Consider the following 18,709-nt stretch of genomic DNA (forward strand, 5'->3'; position numbering starts at 1 on the left):
AATTCCCCCAGGAGTCATTTATTGTGTCTCCTGTAGCTCTTTGCAGCACAGGATATTAAAACATTGATTTAATTATTAACCAATCAGGATGCTTTTAGGGTGTTATTAACCAATTGTAGGGGATAAGACAGTAACACATGGTCATTTTACTGTGAGAATATATAATATGTAACTAAATATTTCCTATCCTGTTTAAACATCACTCTGTAGCCCTAGAGCAGCGGTCTCCAGCCTTTTTACACCCACAATCACTTTTTGAATTTAAGGGCCATCCAGGATCTCCCCTGCTCCTTCCCCGCGGCCCCCTGCCCCGCTCACTCCATTCCCACCCTCACTCACTTTCACTGGGCTAGGGCAGGGGCCGAGGGGTTCATAGTGTGGGAGGGGGCTCTGGGCTGAGCCTGGGACAGGGGGTTGGGGTGCAGGAGAGGGTGAGGGGTGAATGTGCTGGGAGGGTGTTGGGGTGCAAGAGGGGGCTACAGGCTTGGGCAGAGTATTGGGGTGCAGGAGGGAGTGCAGGGGTCTGCTGGTTCAGAGGGGGGTGCAGGGGGTTAGGGTACAGGAGGGGGAATGGGGTTTTGGCTCTGGGAGAGGGATCAGGGCTGGGGCTTGGGTGCAGGAGGGGGTTTGAGGTGCTGGCTCTGGGGCAGGGGTTCAGGGTACAGGAGGGGGTATGGTGTGCTGGCTCCGGGAGGGGGCTCAGGGCTGGGGTACGGCCTCCCGCCAGGCAGCACTTACCTTGGTTGGCTCCCGCACAGCAGCACAGCGAGGCTAAGGCAGGCTTCCTACCTGCCTTGGCCTCACGCTGCTCCCAGAAGGGGTCAATGTGGCCCATGGGGGAGGGAGGCACAAGGCTCCGCACACTGTTCCTGCCTGCAAGCGCCCTGTCCCTGGCCAATGGGAGCTGTGGGGGCAGTGGTTGCAGGCAGGATCAGCATGCAGAAGGAGACCCCTGCCCGTCCCCGCCCCCCCAGGGCTGCACAGCTGTGCTGGCCATTTCCAGGAGCAGCATGGGGCTGGGGCAGCCCTGCAGCACCACTGGAGATCGCGATCGATTGGGAGGGTCTCTAGGATTGACCGGTCAATCAACCGGCTGGTGACCACTGCCCTAGAGTAAATGACAATTAATTCACACGACTGTGGCTCTTTTGGGTGATGCTGATCATTAATTTGGCTCCTGAACCACGGAGGTTTGAGCGTCCCTACACTAACTAGTTTGATATATTTGCAAATGGGATACAATATGCCAGGATTGCCTGTGATAACAGGGTCTGGACTTGATGATCCAGGTGGTCAGTTCCAGTGCCATGTTTTTATGTTTTGCTGAGAGCATCCACTACAGTAAGGCAGGAGCAGGAGGGGCTAACCACAACGTGCCCATAAATGACAAGCCGGCCGGCCCTGCAGGCCCCTCTGCAGAGCTAGCATTACGACCTGGAGCAACGACTGACACAGTTAATCACTTTCCGAGAGAGCTGTGAGAGCCACCACTTCAGCTCCACACAGAGCTGCCATACCAATGCCCTTTCCTCAGGTGAGCAGGCAGTGCTGAGTGGCTACACTCACTGCCCCCCAACCCGACGACACGTAGCCTTTCGGACACAGCCACTTACGGTCCTGGACTTTATTAGGAACTAATCTACAAGATACAAACCAATCAAAAACCATTAAAGAAAAGCTGTTTGAAAATGTTATGTACAGATACATTACACAGAAGACAGCAACAGTCGTCTTCTAAAGGCCTTTCCAGTGAGCACGAGCAGCACTGGCTAGCGACGGGGTGGATGGAGAATGATGCAGCTCTGCCTACTCATCTCTGGTCTGGCCACAAGCATCTTCAGCTGTGCTGAGTCCAGTGGCACCAGTAACGCTGCTGCCAAGCATCCAACTAGAACCCTGCTCTTTATCCGCTGCCCTGCCAGTGTGCACTCCCAACAGATCCAGGCTGAAGACGAACAGAAGAGACTGTACAGCACTGTCCTCCTGTGAAAGGGAAACAAACCCTCCCACCCAAATAAAGCAGTAAAGGCCACAAAGGGCTCCCTGAGAATCCAGTGGGACTAAACAAGGCCATCAGCTTCCTAGATAAGCTCTGCAACTGGATCCACTGTGGAGCCAGGAGAATTGGGCAAGTATAAGATGTGGCAAAACCTCTAGGAAGCCCTCGTTTCTACTTGCCATGATATTCCCCATCTCAGCCTGAGCAGCAGGCTCAGTGACCCTTTCGAAAGGGATTTCTGTCACTCTCAGCACTTTGTGCCCTGTGTGTGGGGTGGGCACCCTGTGGTGACTCTCCACTTGGGCCCACCTTCATAAGAAGACAAACTTGTCATTCTTCATCCTCCCTCCCTCTCCCATCCCCGTGGGAGAGGCTGCAAGAGCCATGGAGAGAACCAGGAGTCAAACCTAGAAGGCAGAACAAGGTTTTCTTGTGGAATTACCAACAGAGAGCTGTTCCCCGCTCCAGTCTTATCGGATCGCCCACAGTTCCCCTCCTGGAGCAGCAGATACCAGGACAGCAGCAGCATTTGGTATAAGTACAGCAGGAAGAGAGGTCAAGAGAAAGAGCATTCATTTTAGGTTAATACAGGAAACTGATTTCTATGGGAGTCTGTTTCACAGAGAAGCAGCATGGTCCCAGCTCCTAGACCACACACTGGTGTTACGGCCGAGTCAGTCTTAGGTTTTCTTCTTTAGCTCCTCAAATCTCCGAGAAAGATCATCGAAATCAATATCTTCAGACGCGGAGGTGTTGGCACCAGCAGATGCCATTGGCAGTGTATCAGGCACAGATGGTAATTCGGGCAGCACAAAGTTATCATAGATATCTGGAGCGCCAGTTCCTGGCTTTGTAGAGGCTTCTGGCTTAGGTCCAGGACCTATTTATGATGAGAAACCCAAAGTTACAAGCTATGGACAAGCGCCCATATCCTGGCTCCCCACTCCAGGGGAAGCTAAGACCAAGCAAACCAAGACACCTATCAGAAAGGCTGTAGAACTCCCACATTTTTAAAGAGCACGCTTAGCACTGAGACTCCTGGCACCAGAAAGCTATCACGGTGCAGCTCAGCATCTGGCACTCAGCTGAGCCACATGGTTCCAAACTGCATTCAGGTACCCTGGGGAATCTCACTGAGACCTGCTGGGGATAATCCCATAGATCACAGAAGAGACTGGAACAAAGCTGCATTCTATGACAGAACACTCCTGGTCATGGGTGTGCTGAGCCAAGTGGAGGTGGGTCAGTCTCTAGCCAACCGCTGACATATTAGACGGTAGAGCTCCCTGCTACAAGGCACTAGTGTAGTTAGTTTTGCAGGTCCAGCTGCCCTGAACAATATGGATAAGTCCTGGCATTGGCCACTGTCGGCAGACAGGATACTGAGCTAAATGAACCTTTGGTCTGACCCAGCATGGCCGTTCTTATGTAAGTCCCAGGCCAATGAGTTTCTGAATTCCAGAAGCCCATCCCTTCTGCCAGCCCAAGCAGACAAACATCACATTCTCTCCAAAGTGCGCTTCATGTCAAACTTAGTTAACTCTCGAACGCCAAGTGGGCAGGGGCATATGAGCCCACCCCAGAGCTCCTGTGGGCCCAACCAACACATCAGCATTCACCAACTATTTGGACTATCCTCCTCAGCACAGAAAGCTCCACCACACTGTTGGAAGCAGCAGGCTGGAGCAGACAAGGGACCCATTTAATCTGGAATCCCATCTCTGCCTACGGTCAATGCCCCTGCTGAGTGTCCAGACACCACTATGATGGAGGGTGCTTTAGAAATGCACTGAGCATCTAATTGTTCATTGGTGGGGAATTGCTGATGAGCTTTTACTCTGAAGCATGTGGGCAGCTCAGTAGCCTTTACAGAATGTGGATTTGTGGTCAGTAGCAAAGCTTTGCCACCGCTCCTCATCTTCTGACTGAAGCCAGTATCAGTGCTGGTGTTCTCAGAAACATCCCATTCTCTCCTAAAGCTCCCTGTGCCATTTCCTCTCTTTTCTGCACCAGAATACTTTGTAAATGACATAATTAGCCATATTTCCTGGCATCAGTTTAAAAACTGTTGCCTTTTAATTTCACGCTGTGCCCCCCTGTTCCTATTTGATTCAGAAGGGAGCATTGTGATCTAGTCTGACCTCCTATGCAGCACTGGCCAGAGACCTGTCCCAGGATAATTCCTAGAGCAGAGCTTTCAGAACAACCGGCTCTCGATTTAAAAGTTGTCAGTGATGGAGAGTTCATCAGAGCCCTTGGCCAAGAGTTCCAATGGTTAATTACTCTCACCACTAAAAATTTACACCTTACTTCCAGGCATAGATAAGAGGCCAGAAGCACAGGGCCCTCTCCTGTATCAGTGACTACATTATATATCTACCCCACTCCTTTCCTTTTATAACTCTCATCACCTTACTCTTCTCCACTGGGAACTGAATAGTCTTGGGCTTTTGACTCCTCCCTGGGGAAGCCCCTGCTCCTTTCAGCCACCCCACTTCGAATCATCCCAATGTGTTAGTGCTTCCAGTCTGGACTCACATCCCGCTCCATTTCTGGGCGGATGTTTCCAACCAGACACATTGTTCCCTCCTGAGAGAAGCTTCCTCTTAGTGACACCAGGAACCTATGCCCCAAGCTGTCAACGGTCCCCAGTGCCTCCCTGACGTACTCACCAGCCACCTGTGCAGAAGACACATCCTTGTCAGTACTAAGGTCATCAACCTGAAACAGACAGACAGTCACTACACACCCAGACGTGACTCCAACCAAGTGATGCTTGGGGCTGTCCTCCAGGTGCACCTCACCGAGGACAGCACCCGCACCATGTGGAGACTGGCAGCTCCCCTCTGCCCTGCTCAGATGAGGAGCAGTCACATGTAAGCCCCAGCACCATGCATAGATATGCCCCATACATTTCTCTTCCCTTCCTGAGACAAGGGGCATGTTCTCCAGCCCAGATCACAAAGCAGCTGTCCTCAGGGGACACGATAACTAGGATTTATCCAAATGCAGAACTGAAATATTTATCATCTGGTGAGGAAAGAGAAGACAAGCCCCAAACCTGTTCCTCTTCCCTCACAAGGCAAGGATAAGAAGCTATGCCAATGCAGCAAGGAAATTCTGGAGTTCCACATGGAGGGATGAAATCATCCCTCCTTTGTTCCCGCCTGATGTGGGCCATGGTCCCGCAGTGCACGCAGTGGCCAGCAGTGCAGAGAGAACCCACGCTGGACAATGCCCAGCCATCCAAGCCAACGGAACTTGCGCACAAAGCTCCAAACAGCAGCTACTGCATTTCTGTGACCAGGGGCACTGGGCCAGCATGCTCAGGGACCGAGCCACACACCCACCCATCCACCCCTTTTAGCACAATCTGAGGGCAGATACACGGATGCTGGTCACAGTTCAGAAGAAAAGCCATGATGGGGCCACAGTAGCCACACACACCAGCATGCACAGAAAGGCCAAGCTGAAATTTCCCTCCCTGTCCCCTCAACGACTCAGTGAGGGGGTAGAGAAGAGTTTGTTCTGTATAAATCATATCAGCTGGTGTCAGCCAAAATTCTCATTTAAGGTTGAACATTAAATTGATCCAAAGGGGAAAAGTCAAACACCAAAGAAGGCTGCAGATGGCAAACCTGTTACCTGGAAAGATGCAAACCCTTTATAGTCTGCCTGTTAAATACATGGCAGCTCAGGAGAGTCTGCTACAGTTTCATTATCATCAAGGCCATAAAGTAACACATGCTCAGTGTTTAGAGGCCAGCTCTCCGCCCCAGTCTGCGCAGCAGGGCTGAGTTGGGAACTCTCAAGAGCTGCATGCGTCAAAGTTTACAATGCAATCAGTGCCAGAACCAGCCGCTCAGAAACGAGCGGTGTTTGGGAAGAAGTGTTCAATGGGGAAAGTTTGCCTTCCCTCTGGCTGCTGTTCTGCCCTCTTCTCAGGACTTTTGCTGCTACTTATAAAGAAGGCTCGGGCACTTACAGACTCATACATTGGGGGAGCTGCTGGGATCGGAGGTGGATGTAGGTTGGCAAAAGGCTGATAAGTCCCCACAGGTACTCCATTGAAGATCTCCTGTAAGCAGGGAGAGGAAAGTCAGCAAAGCCAGGGGGGAGCTGGTGGGACGGCACAGCAGCTTTGGGTTTCACTGTACCATCCGTGATCACCGTCATGTCTGGAAATGTATTGAAGGATGTATATCAGCCAAGAAAACATCTCAAATACGCCTCAGACACTGACACTGCAGTGGCAAGTCCAGTCTCAGCGCACCAGAAATGTTTTTACTCACCAGATCAAATGCCATGGGGAATCCAGTGCCTCCTGGTACTAAAACCTGAACATTACATCTTCCAGTGCACGCAGCAATCCGACCAAGAGAGGAGAGAATGCCACGGCCCCAGCTCCTGGAGCATTCCACCTACGTGCAGGGGCCATAGCATGGTGCAGAACTCTCGCCGGGAACCTGGGCAAAGACCCTTCCAGGCTTTTACTGGATGGCCAGAAGGTTACTGCCCCGAGACAGTTCAGCTCAAAACCTGGACACTGCCCAGGCCCAGGCTTTCCGGGCAGAACACACACAGGCGCGATGGAGCGTTTGCTGGGAAAGTGACCCTGCTGCTAAGTGGCTGGACTGCCTCACAGCTCGCCTGCCCTGCAGAGAGCTCATCAGGCTCCACAGTCGGAGGCAGAACCTTCCCCCAGCTGTCTTTCCATTCCTACAGGCCTGGCGAGGAGGAGTTCCCCCTGAAGACCTCTGATCCTTCCCCCTCCCCTCACTGGCTCGCAAAGAGTTCCTGCCAGTTCTTCTCGGTGTTCGCCACCTAACAGAACTTACTCGTGTTCTTTGCCCTGTCTTGGCTTAGGGCTGCAAGCAACTGCTGCCACGGTGAGAGCATGCTACAGTCAGAGGAGGGAGAACCCTCTCTTCCCACAGGATTCTCATTCTTTTAAGACAGAGGAAAGTTGTTGGAGCCCATGGGAGGGACAGTGGGCAACATCAGCCACACTGGCAAGGTCTTCAGTCCCAGGCACACCCTTCAAACTCGCCAGCTAGCGGGCTGCCCCCTGCTACTTACGCCTCCCCTTTAGTCTTCACGTAGGCTCCCATTCAACTGCCCCCCGAGGCCAGACACACTCACTCACCGGTCCCTTTATAGGTGGATAGGGCGATGGAATTGGCATGGGCATTGGCACTACTCCGTCAGGACCAACCAGCGGGGCCATGAACCCACCGCCCCCTCCTCCACGTCCACCTTTCTTCGTGTTGTCTACGAACCCCACGTCGATCAGATCCGCCTCAACGCCAGTTGGGGCTTCAGCCTGAGGGGGGGAGAAAGGGCTCGTGTTGCTAACCCAGAGAGCCAATGGCTGCCTCTGCAGTGTCAAGGAAGCCCCCCGCTCACTAGGGGAGGCAGTCGTGCCTGCTACAGCAGCGTACGGGAAGGGGGGGAACAAGAGGCAGGGTTCCTGGCTATTCCAACGCCTACAAGAGGAGTGTATATGGAGCAGGTGAGAGGACAGAGCTCACAGCCACCTCAATGCCCACTAGAGAAGCCCAGGGTGGGGGCTGCTGCAAAGCTCATGGCAGTGCCAGAGGAATGAGGGAGATGGTTTGGCTGTCAGAGAAGACGCAAGGGAAGATGCCAGCTCAGAGGTCTCCAGCTCTGCCCCACTCACCATCACCACCGAGTCAGGTTCATAGGGCACGTTGTAGTTCTTCGCAATCTCAATCAGGTACCTCTCCACCAGGATTTTGGGGGGAGCCTCCACGCTCAGCTTGTGCATCAGCTGGAACAGAGGGACAGAGCCATCAGCCAGCATGGCAGAGGCCAGGAGCTAGCATCCCTGGGGCGGACACGCAGCTGTTGGGCAGCTAGGTGCAAGGCCTCCAGAGTGAGGCTGCTCCTTAGGACAGGGCCGCTGGAAGAAGTCTCTGCTCAGTGGCCTTGCTCCTCCTGCTGCTGCCAGCTCAACAGTAAGTGCCGGCCCTGCTGCGTACTTCATGACTCTGTAAGTCTGCGCCCCAGAACTGCTCCAGGCAACGTCTCAGTAAGGGGGGCTGCTTGGGCTATCTCAGCTCTGAGCACTCCCCAACGTGACATGCATCCTCGGAACAACCCAGGTGATGTCTCACCTGAAGCAGCATATGTGTCTGTATGTGACATGCAGCCCCCACCCTGTCACTTAGCCTTCCCTGCTAGGCTGTTACCCTGTCATTGACTGTCCCGATCTGGTTTGTCCTGCATAGCTTGCCATACTCCTTGCTGTACTTTGCACACAGCTGGTCAGCAACCTGCAGTGGAAAAGAAATTCTGGAGAATTTGACCAGAACAACATAGTTTCATAGACTTTAGTACCAGCTCATCGTCTGATTTCCTGTCTATTACAGGCCATGACATTTCCCCAGGTACCCCTATATTGAGCCCAGTAGTCACACTAAGTCATTTCAACTCTCCGGAGACTAAGCTCCTGTGTGCCACAGAAAACAGAAGAGACTGAGGTGCACCAATGCCAGAGGCCTCTGCAGGGGCAGAGAATTGATTAGATGCAATATACCCAGATGATTCCCACAGGTGATCCGCACCCCATACTGCATAGGAAGGCAAAAGCCCCCAAAGGTCCCTGCCAATTGGAAATGGGAGAAAATTCCTTCCCAACCCCAAGTCTGGTGATCAGTTGGCCCGGAGCATATGAACAAGAAACACCATCCAAGGAATGAGATTCTCTGCATGACCTCAGTGGACTCCCAGGCTGTCCTCTCTCCAGCTGCGGCCAACCCCCAATGCATCAAAAGAAAGTAAAACAACCAGAATACATACAAAGCTTCCTCCCCACAATTCCACACACACCTCAACTCCTGTCCAGGTGACTTTTGCACTGATGCGCTCTTATTCCCTGCCCTGGGTGCCCCAATCAACCACCCCACAATGACCCCAAGGGTGCAGTCCTCCCCACAGAGATTCACCCATCTCTCGTTCCACAAAGCCCAGGCTGGGAATATAAACCTCTGCCGCAGTTAACAGTCCCCAAAGGCCAGGGAGGCTGCCCCACAACCAGCACTGCAGACATAGCTCTACTCACAATTTTCAGCTCGGCCACTTCAGACTGTAGTCGTGGGGCAGCCCAGATTAGTGTAGAGACGGCTTCTGCCAGGCCAGTGTCCAGATCCCTACAGAGACATGAATCCGTAGGTTACCCACCCTAGCTCTGCTGCTTGTGTGTGCAGCTCAAGAACTGCCAGGCCTGAGGCACCCCATCTTCTCCGGAGGAGCTGCCAGTCTGCCTGAGCCAGGGCAGATCTTTAGGGGTGTGTCTACACTGCACTACACTGCCAGCTGGCTCAGGCTAAGAGCCTGTTTAACTGTAGTGTAGACACACAGGGTCAGGATGGAGCTCGGGCTCTGGGGTCCTGCAGGGGTCCCAGAGCCTAGGCTTCCCTCAAGCCTGCCCATCTACACTGCAGTTAAACAGCCCCTTAGCCCAAACCAGCTGGCATGGACCAGCCACATGGATCTAAGCGCAGTGTAGACAGACCCTCAGAGGGCTTAGCAGACTGACAAACACATGCAGCCCCCCTCCAAACTATGGGAAGCCCATGCCAAACTCTTGCTCTATAGGTAACTCCTCCCCAGGTCCCAGCGGGTCCTTCGCCCCCACTCCCCACAGGTAACCTTGTATTCAAGGTCTTACTTCATAGACTGAATCAAGCCGAAGCGAGCTAAGAGCAGGTCACAGTACAGCTCCAGGATCTCCATGGCCTCCACTAAGTAGTCTTCTCGGATGATGTGCTCCACACGGATCCGTGCTCGTTCATCCTTCCCTGATGCCAGGTAATCTGCAATCTCCTTCCTTGCCTTCTGGGCTAGCTCAGCTACAGGACAAGGCATGAGTGCTGGTTACCCAGTGGCCAAGAGCTGCCCTGCTACCACCATCACTGGAACTCATCTTATTCACTAGCTTCTTCCTCTCCTCTGCCCATGGCTTTGTAGAACCCTCTCCCGCCCTTACCCGAGGCCTCCCTACTGTTATGCTCAAGAGCACCAGTGCATTTGGGCAGGGGCCAGGGATTCCACGCTTTCTGGGAGGCGCTGGAACACCTTTGGGTGCTGTGGCAATAATAAAAATGGGGGCACTGGGCATCCACACACAGGGATCCCTCTGCCCGAATGTCTAGGAAGGAAGAGCATGGTCACAGAAGCTGCCCCCTGCACTACAAACCCCAGGCTGTGGGTTAAAGGCCATTGTGCCAAGAGAGAAATGATCACTCACGTAGCCCTTGAGCTTGCTTCAGCTACACCTTTACTGAGGCCACCAAAGTACCAGACCCTTGCATCTCGTCAGCTCAAGGGCCTGTCTTACAGGTCACATGCCAGAAATAATTAGCAGGGAGACCCTAGGACAAACTGCACTTTCTAGATTTCGTCACCCCATCTCAAAAAAGATATATTGGAATTGGAAAAGGTTCAGAAAAGGGCAACAAAAATGATTAGGGGTATGGAGTAGCTGCCGTATGAGGTGAGATTAAGACGACTGGGACTTTTCAGCTTGGAAAAGAGACGACTAAGGGGACATATGATTGAGGGCTATAAAATTATGACTGGTGTGGAGAAAGTAAATAAGGAAGTGTTATTTATGCCCTCTCATAACTCAAGAACTAGGGGGTCACCAAATAAAATTAATAAGAAACAGGTTTAAAACAAACAAAAGGAAGTATTTCTTCACAAAACACAGTCAACCTGTGGAACTCCTTGCCAAAGGATGTTGTGAAGGCCAAGTCTATAACAGGGTTCAAAAAAGAACTAGGTAAGTTCATGGAGGATAGGTCCATCAATGGCTATTAACTAGGATGGGCAGGGATGGTGTCCATAGCCTCTGTTTGCCAGAAGCTGGGAATGGGTGACAGGGCATGACTCAGTTGATTACCGGTTCTGTTCGTTACCTCTGGGGCACCTGGAATTGGCCACTATCAGACGACAATACACTGGGCTAGATGGACCTTTGGTCTGACCCAATATGGCCATTCTTATGTTCTAGTGTATGGCTCTCAAATTTTTTTTTCCTGGTGACCCCTTTCACATAGCAAGTCTCTGAGTGCAACCCCCTTATAAATTAAAAACACTTTTTAATAAATTTAACACCATTATAAATGCTGGAGGCAGAGCAGGGTTTGGGGTGGAGGTTGACAGCTCGGGACCCCTCAGGTAATAAACTCGCAACCCCCAGTTTGAGAACCCCTGTTCTAGGGCACCCCAGGAACAGGGCATATTTTAAGCCCTGAGCCAATTCTATTTCCAGGGAAAGCAGAGGGCTCCAGATACATGGTTCTACAGCTGCCTGTATCTTCCCTGCCCCAGTTCTCAGCCTCTCAAGCACTGGAAGTTTTACAAGATGGAAACACCAACTGGGAGGGCAGGGCTGGCATAATCAGCTGGGCCCAGCTAGCAAGAGCAGCGAGTGCTGGGATCAGGCAGAGAGCACGGTAGAGTTGGCCCTGGAACTACCGTACCAGATACCCACTTTTCTTTTTCTCCAGCAGTTTGAGGCGATTGATAACCAGGCGCAGGTTGACTCGCAAACGCTCGGCCTTGAACCCGGAGCCCAGCATGACGTCCAGTTCCTGCAAGAAGAAAAGAGGGTCACTGGGCCCCCTGCAGCCCTCAAGTGTCTCCGCCAGTTTAGCATCACCTCCTCCAGCTGAAGAGCTGCCCAATTCGCCAAACACACGCACGGATACCAGCCGCCAACTCTTAGATGCCTCAAAGGCATGAATGGAACAAAAGCCTCTGTTCTGCTGTTTGTGCTACAGCCCCCTGGAGCAACCAACTTTCCTCTTAAGGGCACTCTCACACTCCACCTCAAGTGGAACAATCCTGCTCCACAGACCTGGGAACAGGAGTTCCTTCTGAGTGCACTAGCTTAAATCACCCATTTCAATCATGAATAAGGCCCTACTTGAATCGCGGGATGACTGTCAAATAATTGCAGTTGAGCTGCGGACAAAACATGGAAAAATCACAGAAAAGTAATAATGGACCTTTAATTGTGGTAATTTGGAAAAGCCGGAGTAAATATATTTGTTTACAAAAAATTTCCTGGAACAATATAAACACTCAAGTATTATGTTATGCCCTTGAATTGTTTTGATAACCAGACATTTTGCTTCAACTATATTACAGCCAAAAAAAGTGACTGGTACAATATAAAATTCAGAAGACAAAGTCTTAACGCAACTGCTGTAGAAATAGAGTTCAGCCCCTTTAGTCTTTTACATTTACAGGGACTGAATGTTAATGCAGTACACCCCGCTACAGTAGTCTCCATCATGCCCTGTCTTTGCTTTGGGAAGACGGGTCCACATCGAGATACTGCACACTCAGCATCCACAGAATTACGTAAGATTGCTAGTGGTAGCTTTGCTATCTCTGCTAACTCTGGAAAACACTGTCGAACTGCAGCTAAATCCTAAAACTCTCCAAGATCATTTGAAAATGTGTATGGGGAAGCTGTGCTTTAGCTTCATGGCCAAACATAGGGATTGCCTCCAGATGGAGCCCCTGCACTGATTAACACGTTCACTTGTTTCACATCAAATACCCAAACTGCTGTTACAAAGGACAGTGCAGGCTGCGTGAACCTTGGTCCTTGCCGAGCAGGTCTGGCAGCCCACTCCTCAGTGTTGCAGTCCTGTTCCTTCAGTCTGTCTGCGGTTTCCTTGAAAAACCCATTCCGCTCTGCATCTTTGCTTTTCTTTTGCATTGGAGTCTGCCCAGTGTATCAAATCCATGACAGTGCTGGGAGATTGATGGATAGAAAGAGAACATATCTCCAAAGATTTAATGGTTTACATCAATGGTTTGGCATTCTGAGCATTCGCAGCTGTGGGGCTGGAGCAGCTCTGTGCCCCTGCCCATTCCAGGTAGGATCCAGGGATGGGGTTCGGTATAGTTCAAAGTTCGCTATTGTGAAGAGCATTATACCTAGAGCATACTCCATTGCCAAAACTACCTAAGTTAAGGTGGGAAATACTAATGGGGAAGAAAAGCGTGTGTTGCAAACCTCAAAATGTATGCAAAATTGCGGACTGTTCAAATTAAGCCAATAAAAATAAAAATTGCAGTGGAAGCCTAATACTGCAGGATCAGCAATTTCTGCAATATTGCAAATGAAGTAGGGCCTTAATCATGAATCCATAAGCAGGAAACTGTGATTTAAATAATACCTTTTAATCTTGTTTTGTATTTGTACTTTAGTTATTTTCCAAAGGAAAAGCTGACTCATTATTTGGTACCCATTAAAACATGATGTTTTACAACTCAATTTGGTGATAATTTTTGCTAGCCAGGAGGATAAGCTATATTGATACACATTTTTAAGCAATTATATAGCTTCACATATTCAGATTCATGATTTTTACTTTATATTAGAAAATGGTGAATGACACTTTTCTTATTTACTAGATTAATTTTGTCTTTGTGATGGGTCAAGCTCTTTTTAGATGGAAACTAGGATTCAATCAAAATTGCACATAACCAGCATTTTTAAAAACTAGGTTTTCAGTAACGACCTTATACCCAACATATTTATCAGAACATGTCTTGTATTTAAAACTAAATGATTTATTAAGCAAAGGAAGTATTATCTGCAGTTAGTGAATTGGACTAATTGTTTCTCATCACCGTGTCCTTCAAGATTTTAGCACTAGTCAATCTCATTTCTCACACCTTGTTTTTATTCATAGATTGGAAGAGGAAAACAAGATTTCCTGCTTTTTCAACTCCACATCTGTTTCTCAATTTTCAACAAGCTAGTCATTGAGCAGAACAAGCTGAACTGAAATCCTAAAATCATAAAGGTTAGAAGGGACGGCAAGGGTCAGCTAGTCTAACCCAGTGGTTCTCAACCAGGGGTATGCATACCCCTGGGGGTACACAGAGGTCTTCGATAGGGTACATCAGCTTATCTAGATATTTGTTTAGTTTTACAACGGGGTACAAAAAAGCACTAGTGTGTCAGTACAAATTAAAATTTCACAGACAATTATTTATGCTGCTCTGTATACTATCACTGAAATGCCAGTACGATATTTATATTACGATTTATTTTCATCATATGGTAAAAATGAGAAAGTAAGCAATTTTTCAGCAATAGTGTACTGTGACACTTTTGTATTTTTAGGTCTGATTTTGTAAGCAAGTAGTTTTTAAGTGAGGTGTAACTTGGGGGTATGCAAGACAAATCAGACTCTTGAAAGGGGTACAGTCGTCAGGAAAGGTTGAGAGCCACTGGTCTAACCCCTGCCAAGATGCAGGATTCGGATAAACACAATATTCTCTCTGCAGCTGTGGAAGAGGGTCCTGCTGCTGAAAGCTGGCTTAGCACTCACTCTCATTGCATGTGCTTATCCAGTTACCTCCACCAGTTCAGTGGTTTGGCTTTCTTTAAAATTTCTACAGCAAACATGCACTGCTTGAATAGTTTTTTTTTATTTTAATAGATTATAGTAAGTTTACACCATAGTATCATAGAACTATAGGGCTGGAAGGGACCTCAAGAGGTCATTGAGTCCATCCCTCAACGCTGATGCAGGGCAAAATAAACCTATACCATCCCTGAGAGGTATTCTTAAGCACCTCCTATGATGGGGATTCTACAACCTCCATTGGTAACCTATTCCAGTTTCTATCCACCTTTATAGTTAGAAAGTTTTCCCTAATATCTAACCTAAATCTCCTTTGCTGCAGATTAAGCCCATTGCTTTTTGTCCTTCCTTCAGTGGACAGAGAGAACAATTGATCACCACCTTTTTTTATAAAAGCCTTTAATGTATTTGAAGATTGTTATCAGGTCCCCCCCCCCTCAGTCTTCTTCTCTCGAAACTAAACCATGCCCACTTTTTTTTTTTAAACCTTTCCTCGTAGTCAGGTTTTCTGAACCTTTTATCATTTTTGTTGCTCTCCTCTGGACTCTCTCCAGTTTGTCCCCATCTTTCCTAAAGTGTGGCATCCAACACTGGACACAATGCTCCAGCTGAGGTCTTGCCAGGGCCAAGCAGAGCAGGACAATTAGCCTTTTCACAACCCCATCACATTGTTGGCTCATTCAATATGCGACCCACTTCAACTCCCAGATCCTTTTCTGCAGTACTACCACCTACCCAGTTATTCTCCATTTTATATTTGTGCATTTTATTCTTCCTTCGCACTTGTCTTTATTGAATTTCATTTTGTTGATTTCAGGCCCATTCTCCAATTTGTCAAGGTCATTTTGAATTCCAATCCTGCCCTGCAAAGCGTTTGCAACCCCTCCCAGCTTTACGTCATCCGCAATTTTTAAAAGCACACTCTCCACTCCATTATCCAAGACATTAATGAAAATATAGACAAGTGCTGGACCCAAGACTGACCCCTGAGGGACCCCAGTAGATACATCCTCCTAGTTTGACAGGAAAACAACTGATAACTTTCAACCAGTTGTGCACCTTTTTGATTTCAGGTCATTAGAGAGCTTCTGATGGAGCCATATTGGCCTCTTGCTATTTTTCCTATTTCTCCTTTGCAGTGGGATGTTTGCGGCTGTGCCTTTGACACAGTCTCTGAGGAATGGCCAGCTCTCCTAAAATCCTTTTTCCCTCAGATTTTCTTCCCAATGGACCTATCAGTTCTGAATTTGTTACAGTTTGCATTTCTTATGTCCATTGTCCTTATTCTGCTGCTCTCACTCCTTCCTTTCCTTAGAGTTCTCCCCAAGTTCCCTTCCACCTTCAGATTTGCAACCAATTCCCCCCCATTAGTCAATCAAGTATAAAATGGCTGCCCCACTGGTTACTTCCTCCATCTTCTGAAACAAGAAGTTGTTCCCACCTCACTCCAAAAACTTAATGGACATGGTGTGTTTTGCCATATGACTTTTGCAGCAGATATCTGGATAATTAAAAGACCGCCATTACTACCAGGTGTTTTGGATATTTCTGTTATTTGTTCTACAAATGACTCATCCAGTTCCTTCTTCTGATTTGGTCTGTAGATAACTCCTACCATGAGATCACCACAGTTTTGCCCCCTTTTATCTTCATCCAGAGACTTTCAACTGGTTTACCTCTCACCTCCTTCTGGACCTCAGAACAAATGTATAATGCAGTATCACCTTTCTTCCCCCACCTGTTCTTCCTGAACAAGACCATGGCCCTTTACACAATATTCCAGTCATAAGATTTATCCCACAAAGTCTTTGTGTTGCCAATTAATAATTTAGCTTGTGTACTAAGGCTTCCAGTTTTTCCGGTTTATTCCCCATGCTCATTGCATGTGTGTATAGATAGCTAAAATACTGAGCAGATTCCCCCCTTTCCCTTGTTGCTCCTTATGACCCTATTATAATCCTACTCACACCCCAACTTCCTACCCTCTGTCACTCACCTTTCCTCATATTTACCCTTAGGCTTTTGTCACTTTCCCCCTTTGAACCTAGTTTAAACTTTATAGGCTGTCAATTTCAAATTTAAATTTCAAAATTGATTTTTTAAGAAAAATGTATTTAATGTTTAAAAATATATATATTTTAAAAACCTATTGGTAAACACCCTGGTTTAGCTCCTTCCCATCCAAGTCACAGCCAATCACCTGGCATCTAGGAGGAGGAGGGATTGTAGACCTCCATTTTCTCTGTAAACAAAGCGAACAGTGATGATTAAATTCCACTTAGATAGACAATAAGAGGTACCTTAGAGTTCCACCACTTTGTGATTGCTCAGACACATGCTGTCCTGCCAAACAGTGGGATGAAAGGAAAAGCCTCTCTGCGCAAGTCTTGGCCATTTTCATTATGAAGGCATCATTAGCAGCAGGTAAGGTTGCCTTGAATTGTTTGGTTAAATGAGGTTTCAGTTACTTTGTTAGGGATTAAGAGTGGGGTTTTCAGAAGTATTTACGGTTGTCAGGTGCCCAACTCATCTTAAAATTCAATGGAAGTTAGGCACCTCACTCCCTTAGGCCCTATGAAAATCCCAGTTTAAAACAAGTGTTTATCAATCAAAATCACATCACAATGAATGACTTTTGTGACCGACTCTGCTTCCAAGGCCAGAGAAGAGCACGGTGCTCATCTAGTCTGACCTCCTGCATAGCCACAGGCCAGAGACCTGCCCCACAATAATCCCTAGGGCAGATTTCTGAGAAAAGCATCCAATCTTGATTTTAAAATGGTCAGTAATGGAGAATCCACTGGTAAATTGTTCCAGGGGTTAATTAGCCTCACTTAAGAATGCCCTTCCTAATTAAAATGTTTTTGCACTTGAAATGGAAGTTAAACGAAAAGCTGAACAAAGTCTTGTACATAGACTAGGGTTAGTTTTGGGCTCTGCCCCGACCCCAAAATTCAGCTGTTAGCACTACATGCCATAAGCGTTTATAATCAGGCCACAGAAGCAGATATACAATTACACTCATCAAATCTTTGGCTGGCCTTACTAACTCCATAGATACAGGTTTCAGAGTAGCAGCCGTGTTAGTCTGTATTCGCAAAAAGAAAAGGAGTACTTGTGGCCCCTTAGAGACTAACAAATTTATTTGAGCATAAGCTTTCGTGAGCTGTAGCTCACTTCATCGGATGCATTCAGTGGAAAATACAGTGGGGAGATTTATATACATAGAGAACATGAAACAATGGGTGTTACCATATATGTGCCAGTAATGCCCCTCTGCCATGTACATTGGTCAAACTGGACAGTCTCTACGTAAAAGAATAAATGGACACAAATCAGACGTCAAGAATTATAACATTCAAAAACCAGTCGGAAAACACTTCAATCTCTCTGGTCACTCGATTACAGACCTGAAGGTTGCAATTCTTCAACAAAAAAAAAACTTCAAAAACAGACTCCAACGAGAGACTGCTGAATTGGAATTAATTTGCAAACTGGATACAATTAATTTAGGGTTGAATAAAGACTGGGAGTGGATGGGTCATTACACAAAGTAAAACTATTTCCCCATGTTTATTCCACCACCCCCCGCCCCCCCCTGTTCCTCAGACGTTGTCAACTGCTAGAAATGGCCCACCTTGATTATCACTACAACCCCCCCCTTTCCTGCTGGTAATAGCTCACCTTACCTGATCACTCTCGTTACAGTGTATATGGTAACACCCATTGTTTCATGTTCTCTATGTAAATAAATCTCCCCACTGTATTTTCCACTGAATGCATCCGATGAAGTGAGCTGTAGCTCACGAAAGCTTATGCTCAAATAAATTTGTTAGTCTCTAAGGTGCCACAAGTCCTCCTTTTCTTTTAACTCCATAGAGTGGGAGAAAAATATAGCTGACCAGGAACTCAGGAGGCAATGTTTGGTCCAGAACAGCTGCCTTCCTAAGCACCTTATGAAGCTCACAAGAGAGGAGCTCTCCATGGACCCAATTCAGGAGTAGCTTCACCACCACCCAGTGGCCTGCACTACTTTCCAGACTACTGTACCCCTTTCAGGAGTCTTATTTGTCTTCCATACCCCAAGTTTCACCTCACTTAAACTGCTTGCTTACAAAATCAGACAAAAATACAAGTGTCACAACACACTCTTACTGAAAAACTGCTTACTTGCTCATTAGCATATAGAAAAGGAGGACTTGTGGCACCTTAGAGACTAACCAATTTATTTGAGCATAAGCTTTCGTGAGCTACAGCTCACTTCATCGGATGCTGTAGCTCATGAAAG

General features: G+C 48.1%; 1 protein-coding gene across 4 annotated transcripts in view; it reads right to left on the reverse strand.

Moving 5' to 3' along the window:
• Positions 1 to 1,589: 1,589 nt before the first annotated feature.
• Positions 1,590 to 18,709, reverse strand: part of IST1 (IST1 factor associated with ESCRT-III) — a 29,159-nt gene continuing 12,039 nt past the window's right edge. For 2 of the 4 annotated variants that reach the window (XM_074969007.1, XM_074969008.1), the window contains exons 2-10: positions 11,520 to 11,619; positions 9,693 to 9,873; positions 9,084 to 9,171; positions 8,212 to 8,295; positions 7,680 to 7,790; positions 7,146 to 7,322; positions 5,985 to 6,077; positions 4,672 to 4,720; positions 1,595 to 2,879 (exon numbers count right to left, since the gene is read on the reverse strand). In XM_074969007.1, the coding sequence (XP_074825108.1) occupies positions 2,680 to 2,879; positions 4,672 to 4,720; positions 5,985 to 6,077; positions 7,146 to 7,322; positions 7,680 to 7,790; positions 8,212 to 8,295; positions 9,084 to 9,171; positions 9,693 to 9,873; positions 11,520 to 11,607 (1,071 nt within the window). In that variant the 5' untranslated portion in view covers positions 11,608 to 11,619 and the 3' untranslated portion in view covers positions 1,595 to 2,679. Of the gene's footprint in view, positions 2,880 to 4,671; positions 4,721 to 5,984; positions 6,078 to 7,145; positions 7,323 to 7,679; positions 7,791 to 8,211; positions 8,296 to 9,083; positions 9,172 to 9,692; positions 9,874 to 11,508; positions 11,620 to 18,709 lie in introns of those variants that run through there. The other 2 variants (XM_074969009.1, XM_074969010.1) reach the window with 2 other exon arrangements.

Source organism: Natator depressus, chromosome 12, assembly GCF_965152275.1.
Source record: "Natator depressus isolate rNatDep1 chromosome 12, rNatDep2.hap1, whole genome shotgun sequence".
Taxonomy (NCBI): Eukaryota; Metazoa; Chordata; order Testudines; family Cheloniidae; genus Natator; species Natator depressus.